General features: G+C 41.4%; 1 protein-coding gene across 1 annotated transcript in view; it reads right to left on the bottom strand.

Annotated features, from left to right (window-relative positions):
• Nucleotides 1–8,252, bottom strand: part of LONP1 (lon peptidase 1, mitochondrial) — a 20,260-nt gene extending 12,008 nt beyond the window's left edge. The window contains exons 1-7 of the mRNA XM_009284247.1: nt 8,164–8,252; nt 7,627–7,746; nt 4,799–5,027; nt 4,179–4,240; nt 3,498–3,627; nt 3,019–3,102; nt 1,099–1,319 (exon numbers count right to left, since the gene is read on the bottom strand). Coding sequence (XP_009282522.1) covers nt 1,099–1,319; nt 3,019–3,102; nt 3,498–3,627; nt 4,179–4,240; nt 4,799–5,027; nt 7,627–7,703 — 803 coding nt within the window. The 5' untranslated portion in view covers nt 7,704–7,746; nt 8,164–8,252. The remainder of the gene's footprint in view (nt 1–1,098; nt 1,320–3,018; nt 3,103–3,497; nt 3,628–4,178; nt 4,241–4,798; nt 5,028–7,626; nt 7,747–8,163) is intronic.
• Nucleotides 8,253–10,370: the final 2,118 nt, after the last annotated feature.

The following is a 10,370-nucleotide window of genomic DNA, read 5'->3' as shown; positions in this document are numbered from 1 at the left end:
ATATCTGAGCAGTCATTGCTAAAATATCGTTATGGTCTTCATTCCCTTGTCCCTCCCCCCCCCCCCCCCCCACCAACAAAAATACATCCTATTCATCCCCACTCTGGCTTGAATGAGGGGCGTTGTGGGCAGGCGCGGAGCTTTTTTTTTCCCCCCCCCCCCCCCCTCCAAAAATCAAAGTTTTTTTCCACAGCTTTTGCTTTCCTGAGATAAAGAATGTCCAACGTACCATGCAAAGACCTAGATCTCTGCACACAAATTCCCTGTATGATTTTTTGGTGTGGGGCTGGTTCCTATCTGAAGATGAGCAGCATTGTTTGTAAGCTCTGCACTACTGTCAACTGTTTGGATCAGGTCACGAAACTTAAAGATAGAAAACCAGTCTTCTCTGTTTCCCCAGTGGACCAAGACAACATAAAGAAGAAAGATCCTGGCTCAGAAGCAAGGAAAAACAGCTGGATGTACAACATGACAGAGAAAGATTTTAAGACTGGGAGATAAGGATGTTAGTGCGGAAGCTAATGGTAGAGATAATCAGTTTAAACAGACTGCTACTGAAGAGAACACAAGTGCATAAAAGCAGCACTCATCTGTTTTAGAACTCTGCACACTCAGATCAGGGATTCAAATGTACAAGGAAGTCTGCAAGATGCAGTAAATAGTAAATTGTGCGCAGTCATAAACACAGAGAAGCACAGCCTTCCCATGCTCGGCTGGCTGGTCCAGCTTAGCCACTGTCATGTGTTAGCAACTAGCTTCTCTTCTCTCACATCTAATGAAAACACCTAAGTACAAGAGAGAAGAACCAAAATTAAGGGCTGCATATTTCATGAGGGGTAAGGAACGGCACAGTTCTTATCCACAGCATTAGGCTGCAAGAGAAGACCTAAAATGATCAAAAGAGGCAAATTACAGTAAAACATAGGAGACCTGGAGAACAATCCTATAGCTAGAATGTGATCATATGTTACATTCAGGGAAAACAACTACAACAAAAAGAGAAACAAAACTCTTAAGGTAAGAGCTTCACAGAATTGTATTGATTTCTCTCATTCTCCCAACTAACCCTGATAGCAGAGGACACAGCCATGCACTCACTTGAATTCTGAGGAGTGATTATCCAGCAAGCCCAACTTGTTCAACTCTTCATCAATCACGTCCATGACATGTTTTGGCACTACCAGCTCCTTTAGTCGCTCACGGAATTTCTCTTCTATAGCATCCTTGTCCTCTTTTTCCAGACCTAGCTCTTTCTTAATGATCTTCAGCTGCTCTTGGAGAAGATATTTGCGATGTGTTTGCTTGATCTTCTCCTCAACCTAGACACAGCAACAAATACAGTAACTATTCTGTTCCTGATACAACCCATCAAATGCTTCCAAATACTTCTCAGTTATGACCTTCTCAGCAACTGAAAATAGTACTCAGAAATAATTTGCAGCATGTTCTAATATAAAAAGTGACTCTGTGACATACTCCAACTCCCTTCACATCTTGGTGGCCTCCGCTGGCCATGATTCAGTATTTCAATGTTTTGTTTATGCTGGGGAGACCAAAAGCTGGGCAGAGTAAGCCAGATGTGATCTCCCTAGTGCCAAACAGAAGGGAATAACCACTTCTCTCGACCTGCTGCCTACACAACTGCAAATAGAGCCCAGTATGCAGTTGGCCTTCCTTGCCACAAGGACAGACTGCTAATTCATGGTCAACTTCCTGTACATCAGGGCCTCAAAGTCCTTTTCTGCAAAGCTGTTTTCTATCCAGTTGGCACCCAGCCTGTCCTGTTGCACAAGGTTATTCCAACCTAGGTGTGGGACTATGAATGTCTCTTTGCTGAACTTGAGGAGGTTCTTACTGACTCCCTGAGGGACACCACTAGTAGCTAGCTGCAGTTAGACTTTATAGTGTTGATCACAACCCTTTCTGCCCAGTAGTCTAGCCAATTTTTTCACCCACCTTGTACTACATCCTTCCAGTCTGTAACATCCCATTTTGGTCATAAGAATACTATGGCTGACCACAAAAAAGGCCTTGCTAATGTCAAGGTATACAACAGTCATTGTTCTCCCTTTGTGCTCTAGACCTTCTTATCAGAGAAGGTGATCAGGTTGATGAGGCAGTTTGCCCTTGGAAAATCCCTTCTGGCTCTTCCAAATCATGTCCTCCTTCATTTGCCTGTACACGGCTTCCAGGAGAATATTCCCCATAATCTTCCCAGGGATTGAGGGCAGGCTGACATGTCTGTAGTCTCCCTGATTCTCTTTCTTGAAGATGGGCATGGCATTTACCTTTTTCCACTTACCAGGAACCTCCCCAATCACCACAGTGTTTTAAAGATGATTGAGACAACAAAACAATGACATTGATAAGCCCTCTCGGCATCCTTGGATGCATCCCATCTGGTCCCACAGACTGCACGTGTCCAATTTGCTTAAGAAGTCCCCAACGATTCCTATCCTGGTCCAAAAGCATTTTGCACTTAACATGAATTTTAAAAGCCCCAATTATTGGGAGTTAATAAACCCAGGAACTTTTGACTCAGTATACACAAATCTTTGTACTTCATATATTTAGTTACTATTTTGATGCAGCTATTGTATTCTGATTAGAACTTAAAACAGTCAGGAACTACTGCAGTTCACAGTGGTTAGCAGAGGGTCTTTTAAAATAACATTGTGCTATTTACACTGTTATGTGCTATATACAGTATTATGCTGTATATTTTTCACAGATGCTTGGTAAACTGCGTCCTCTAGGATTTACCTGCTTGCATGAAATTACAACTTGGACACATTTTAACAGCAGATGCCGTAGCCTCACATCTTGTTACTTTTACAACGTGCATGAAAAATCGAATTTCTAATGGAAGAAGAATAGCAAATCTTAACTCTAAAATAACCTCCCTTTAGAGTGTGTACCATTGTCTTGCTTTAAAATTCTTCACCAGCCATGCTAAGCATCACAGTGGTGGACACAATATAAATAACATACAAGGTATGTGTTACTTGAAAAACTTACCTCCCTTCCAAGACGTTGCTGAAGTTTGCTCAGCTCATATTCCTTCTTTAGAAGGGAAAGGGCTTTGTAAAGCCGTTTGGGAATCTGGAAAAGATAGACACAAAATGAGTTTTCAGACACTGTACTCTGGGCAACTCCCTGTGAGAAAGGGAGAATTTCCCTCCGACAAGTTGTCTGGGAGAACTCTCCAGCACCTGCAGATGTAAAAAGACGAACCGTGTAGCAATTCCACAGCAAGCAACCAATGCGCATGGAACAATTATTTGCCACCGAAGATGCAGAGCATCCAGCCTTTCCCTTAAGGCAAGTTATTAATGACTTACTATATCCTTCAACAGGAACCTAGTCACTGATATTAACCTATGATCAAGCATAGTACTGAAGTTCCCTCTGTACTGACGCTGGTAAAGAAACCATGACATATAACAGACATACTTTTGATTCAGTTAGCACAGCTTTAGTTAAAAGCTTCATCTTACACTGGTTTCTTCCAAGATGTCTTGAAGTTCTTGTGACTCTGCCCCTGTCAGTGCTGCACCCATGTCACTCAGATAGATAGGGTTATCTACCACACGTTGTCCAGCCTGCATCATCTGAAGTACGGACTCTCTGAAAAAATGGTAATAAAACCCAAATGCTCAGTAAACTTTTACATTCATAAGGGATTCTCTTTACAGAGTTATTTACTTGTTATGACAGAGTAAAGAAATGAAACACAATTCAGTTTCATAGCAAAATAACTCATTTTTTTAAAATTTGACTAAGCCAATACTCAGTAACAAACACATAAATCACTTGATAAAAGGAATGACTGCTGATAAATAAAACCAAATATATTAAATGCTCTCTTAACAGTTATCTAAAATTTTTGTGTGCCAGTATGCTAAGACTCTTACTATACTCATGTTACATAGATCAGACCATGATACTTATTGCAGTGAGCTTCACTTAGACCCAGATCACCTGCCATAGGACTTATCATCCTACAAACTTGCCCTCTGTTTCCAACAATGCATCCCAGAACAAAATTCTAGGTGACAATTCAGCAAATATCTCTTCTTCATTACAGCAAAAGGACAAGTGGAATAGAAAATCTCAGCGTACTCCAGCCTGAGAACATGCTGTTCCCAAAGCAGGGCAGCATGGGAAGAAATACATACCTGTACAAGGGGTTCAAGGCAATGATGTCCCGGATTGTTTTGACAATTTCTGCAGTAAGTGCCTATAAACGCAACAAAGATTTAATCAACAAAAAGACTGGAAAAGGACAGACAAGGCCTCAGTACAAATATGACATTCCCCAACCTCTCCAGCACAGGAGCACTGAAATACGGCCCCTGGCCACCCATCTGCAATGGTGTACTGTAATGGTACTTGGTGTTGGGGCAGCTATTCCTCCTGGGAGACAAGGCAAGAAGGGCTATAGGCTGGCTTCATGCATGCACAAAATTTAATTGGTTCTTGGCCAGAAGATATGATCAGGTTGACCACTCAAGTCACCTTGGAGCAAAGAGTCAGTTTGATAGAAGATATTACACAGATTTAAGCACAGCCCAACCTCTTTATTCAGCAACTTTTTCAAGTGACCAGTTCTAAGGAATTGAGCTGTCATAATGAAAAATTATTTTCATATAATCCCCTCCTGCAGTGACTGTGAGGAGGAGGAACTGGTTTCTGAGGCCTGAAATTAGAGCCTGATTTTAGAACCCTTCCTTTTAAGCAAGAAATGTAGGTGCAACTCTACAGGACAGGTCCAGGTTTGCATGATTAATTCACTCACTTTAACCTCTTCTGTGATCTGAAAATCTTCATGAACCACGTTCTCTACTTCTACCATGAGAACTTCCTGCGAGGAAGCAGCTACAGGATCTAGTACCACTTCCGCGGCTTGGTCCTTTGCTCCAAGCTCCTCTTCAGCCTCTTTCTTAGAGCGCTTCTGTTTCCTTCTAACTTTCTGTTTGTTCTCAGGCTCCTCAGGCTCAACCTCTAGTTGCTTGTTTATACGAATTCTAAAAGCCAAGAGAAACCAGCTACAATCAGTTCTCCTTGGTTATATATGATTTCAGCTCTTCAGCATGAAAAGGAAAGAGTCTAAGTTGTATTTTGAGTAAACTAAAATTTCAAACTTTGACAAAGATGACTGTATGTTTTTTGACAAGATCTAGCTTTTGGTTCATTTTGTCAAAATAAGGCTTGATTTAGTAAAACAGTAATAATCACATGGTAGATACTGACAGGACTTACTAAGTAAATTTACAGTAAGTTGCCATACAAAAAAGTTAACTGACCAACTTGACCACTGAATTAGCCTATTGGTGTGTGAATGCGAGGCCAAGGGCAGCTGACAGCACCTTTATCATAAACTCTGTTAGCTTAAACCAGTTGCAGAACTACAAAAACAGATTTCTAATGATTAAAAGGAAAATACTCTAAATAACATTGGTGAACATACACATGCACACAAAGCTTAATATCACAGACTGTGACTTCTCAGTGACGAGTTGCAGCACACAAACAGAACAATTAACAAGGCATCACTGTTAGTACGTCTGCTCAGGAAATAGTTTTCTAGCTACATGAACCAACAACTCTGATGTGGATTCATACCCTCTTCTTGTCTCTCCTGAAAAGCAAGTTCACTGTTTCACTTTAATTCTGAATATAAGGTTCTGCTTTTTCAGCTTTCTGATTCTCAGCAATCAATCTCTCTGCTTTAAACCGCATCTGCTGCATTACCTACTGTAATACTAAATATTACATACCATGTGTGTAACGGACCTTGAAGTTGTTCCATACCTAGACGTTTGAAATTTTGGTATATTACACCAAGAGATTTCCTAGATTATGATTTTGAAAGAGATCAAACCCACAATATTTTCCACAACAATTAACTGAGTATTAATCCCTAAAAGGGACAGGCTAGATCATGTCATAATCACCTTCCAAAAAATTAGTTTCCCTGTTACCGTTTTTAAACTTTTCTGAATTTTGCCTGCTGAGCATACAACCTCACGTCAGACGCTTTCAATACAGATTATGACCTACAGTTCTCCAGAAAGGGATCAAAATCTTGCCCTCTCCACTGGCTTAAAAGGTTTCCCCACTAAAGACGAGTGCTAGACACTCCGCAACTGCAATAGGCTTTGACAAAGTTGTCTTACTAGGCTGTGAATACAGAGTCAAAAAAAACCTTGTGGTATAGCGGACTCCCAGCTCACAGGATAACTGCCACCACGCGCAGGGTGTAGGTCTTATTTTCCATGTGATCTCCTTCAAAAAATAAGACCTCCTCCACTACTCTGAATGCCACTAGCAACTTTCTACTAATTTTGACTACTCTTGTCAACAGAATAGAGTCACAGACAATTAAGTTCAAAAACATTTTCTGGAGGTGGGGTTGCTGGTGGTGGAAATCAGTTGCTGGGTAGAAAAACATCCCCTTGCAGGGCAACCGGAAAAGAGTTTGGCAGCAGCCAGCTGGCCAGTCAGCATGTAAATATCTCTGGACTGACTACAGAAGCTGCTGCCCTGACCCAGAAGGCATGCTAGAAGGTGCATGGGGAGCACTAAGGGAGGGATTTAGAAATGAGAGGACCCACACTTGCAGGACACCACATTTCATTATTTTAGCTGCTGATATAAGTTTCCTTTTCTATATTTTTCCCCGTAAATGAGCCTGCTCCTCAGATATGATATCCAGTGTGGTTCCTGTGGACACGACTGACCAGTGCTCTGTGTCTCAATCAGATAAAGACCAATTACCCACACCTTCCAAGTTACAGGGAAATACTTCTATTCCAAGTAAACCAAAACCAATAGGTGCCTATTTCAAAAATCTAATCAAACAAGGCTGTGCTGTGATAATGCAGCAGGATGTCTAAGACTGTATTTGGAAAGGAGTTGACTTGCAAACTCACACAAATTGAGCTTTGAGAAGTACTGCCCATTCTTTGCTGTCCAGAACAAATGCAACTGAAGTGGGAGGAAAAAAGCAACGCTTCAAAGCAAAACCCACCCTGAATCTGTCTCCCCCGCCATGTTTCTGTCCTTGTATTTTCCCTTCTAATGGAAATTAATTATGTGATGCTTTTAAATCAACAATTTTATATTGTCTTAGCTCAAAATACTTGGCAGAAATAGCTAAATCTATATTCCCAACAATAATTCTATTTTCTTCAATTCAATTCTGGGACAAGACTATGTAGACAAGACATAATTACAGTTCTGGACTGCGGGTTTTTTTTTTTTTGAAAGCAAAAATACTGGCTTGAATTAGAGAATTTCTTTCACCATTACTAAACTTTGCTGTACTTGTCAAAGAAACTGCTATACTTCAGCTTAATGAATGCTTGCTTGCATCACATTACAGTTTATATGAGAATAACATGCACTAGCTCTTCCTTTTTGGGGCTAACCTGTTGCATCTGTAGTACACAGAATATTGGGGCTGGAGCACCAGAGCACTATCAAGATATGTTGTGGTAAAAAACCAAAAGCTTGCCATAGATGAGTTGGGTATGAAAATGCATATACGTGGTGAAAACAATAAAGGGATATATTTGTTTCTAAAGAAGTCTGGTAAGATGCAGTGGAAGTACAAGTAATTACCTTCGGTGTCCCATGACTATCATACGCAACTTGTCTCCAAGGTCCTGCATTTCATGAATCTGAACAAAAGTTCCCATCTGGTAGATTTCATTCAGATCCTCCACTACATCAGATTCATTGCTATTGAGGAAAAAAATTGGAGTAGATATTCAGAATCTTGAGAAAGCAAGTAAGATTAAAAAAGAAAGAAACAATCACTGGTTGCAGAACTTTAAACTGGACTCAGGAGCAAAGACGCTTCAATTTATCCCCACTGTTACCACCATGTAGCCCCTTTCCAAATTGCCCAACTACCTGGATGGTTCATCTCCCTCCCAAACAGTAACAGCCTTTTCTAAAGCAGGACTCAAGCTCCTGGCAGTGCTGGCGGTGGCAATGAAAACTGTCATAGAAAGAGGATAGTCCAAGCCTATACACAATTTCTGTAATACTATCCAAGGCAGGCAATTTCAGATCATAGCTTTTAGTGTAAATGCAGCCTAGTCATAGAAATAGCTTATTTTTAAATTTTTAAAAAGATCAAGAGAAACTACTTACTTATCATCCTTTTTAAGAAAAACACCAGCATAAGGCTGGGCAAGACGAACTTTCCTCCTCAGCAGCTCAACCAGCTTCTTATTTTTTACCTAGGACAACAATAGGCATGAAGTCAGAGGTGGATTTTCCGTAAGCTTTGCACCCTCAGTGTGTAGGGCCAGGCATGGTGAAACCCTAAGACTGAATTATGAAGTCTAATCTCGGATTTTTCTAGTCTTGCCCTCATTAGGGGACAGTAATATGGAAGAATATTAGAGAAACATGACATTTGAGTATTCAAAACAAGTCACTAAGTACATAAGACAAGCTCAAGGGCAGGGGCAGAAACTAGGCCTACTCTGTACAAGTCTTAGGAGCAAGAAACCTCTCAGTCACTTGAACAACACTTTGTAAGAGTTTCTGTTGCTATCACTGTTCCCTTCCCCTTCCATGTCCCAGCTCTCCACTCCTACTGGGGAGCTAGTCCAATCTTCCCCATCAACTGCCTGAATTCTGCCCGCCCACTCTAGTTTAAATCCTCTTCTCCAAAGCCCCCTCTGTTCAATTGCTGTCCTACATCCACCAGCCTACTGAGTCCCTGCTTTGAGTCCCAGCCAGTATTTCTTCCTGCTTTACTTTCTTACTCCTCTCTGCTCTCTGGATGACACACATCTGCCCCTGGCAGATCTTCCAGCACCACTGTAATTGTTATCACAGCAGGCTGAACCCTCAGTGACAGAGAAAATACCTCCTCATGAATTTTGCCGTTGCATGAAGTCACACTGCTGACCACTGAGTGTTCTTTCAAAGTGATGGACATAAGCTGCATTGCTCAACGCTTTTGACAATAAACAGCATGGTCTTGACAGAGCAGCATGAGCAATACCACTGTTGTTGGCCTATTCTAATCTTGGCACACCTATTTTAATTTTGCACAATGTCTAGCAAAACTTGCTTGCCAGTGTCACAGACATTAACAGAAAGAAGAAAATTAATAATTCCATATTCACTGTAGAGACTTCACATTGTCAGGAAATAAAGTATTAAATGCAGCACAACAAATTCGTAGGATAAGAGAGAGCTTTTAACAATTATCTTAATGTAAGGCACTGTTGACCTATGCATTGAAATTAATGACTTCTACATAAAAGTGTCATATGATTGTGTGCCTAAAGATCATAAAAATACATAATCTTCTCCTTCCCCCAACACATCTAGAAAGACACTAAAAACTACACATATTAGATTTGGACATGCAAAAGATACTACAGTAGAAATAACATTATAATAAATAACACTACAGGAACAGGAAACTATTGATTCAGTTCTTGTTGCATTTACTCCAAAATTAGATTAGTAAAATACTAGTGAGGAGCAAAAATATGAGTACTTGTTCCAAAATGGTTGCATTTCAGGAGGAAAAAGTATTTGTGGCCTGTGAGCTCAAGTCACATATCAAAGATCAAATTTATGGCTCTTAAAAATACATATAGAGGTGCAGAGGGGAAAGATCACACTCTGAAATTTTGAGATTACCATCCCCATCTCTCAGCACCCTCTCCCACCATAGCAGTGTTGCTCTGTACCGAATTCATGCTTTCTTCTTGCAGCTCACATTTTACTGCTTTCACAAATATTCTTCTTGGTGCTATGACACAAGCCCACAAAGCTAAACCAAGGACACATTTGCTTAACCTTCAGAAAAAGAACACAGAGAAGACAGCAAACTCTGAAAGAGTTTCTGCGTGAATCACTGACCTTCCCCGTTAGAAGCAGCATTACTGACTGATGCAATACTTATGAAACCCGAAGTCCGTAACTACCCCAAAAGAAACCACTATTCCAATATGGTCAGGCTATACAGTCAGAAATAAACACTAAGAAGCAGAAGGCCGTAGAGCGTTACACACCTTGCTACCCTACCCAGTACGCTACGACTAAAAGAAACCTGTAAAGACAAAGAGTATGGCTTTGAGGAGAAACGCACCCCTGGTATGACCAGAAGCTGGGAGACAAGCTCACGCACCTGTGCCCGCGGTCAAGGACGGTTATGCCGCCCACCAGAAAACCCCGGCCGAAAGACTGCCGTCCCCGCTTTAAGGGCTGTCAGCCAAGGCCAGGCAAAGCCACACTCGGCAACCAGCTGCAAAACCGACCCGGAGCCATCGCCCGCCCCACGGCTCCGGCACCTCTCGGCGGCGGCCAGCTCTCCCCTTCCAGCCGAACCC

This window comes from Aptenodytes forsteri, unplaced genomic scaffold (assembly GCF_000699145.1).
Source record: "Aptenodytes forsteri isolate BGI_AS27 unplaced genomic scaffold, ASM69914v1 Scaffold300, whole genome shotgun sequence".
NCBI classification, from domain to species: Eukaryota; Metazoa; Chordata; class Aves; order Sphenisciformes; family Spheniscidae; genus Aptenodytes; species Aptenodytes forsteri.
Note: the sequence above shows the minus strand (reverse complement) of the source record. Positions and strands in the feature narration are given on the sequence as shown.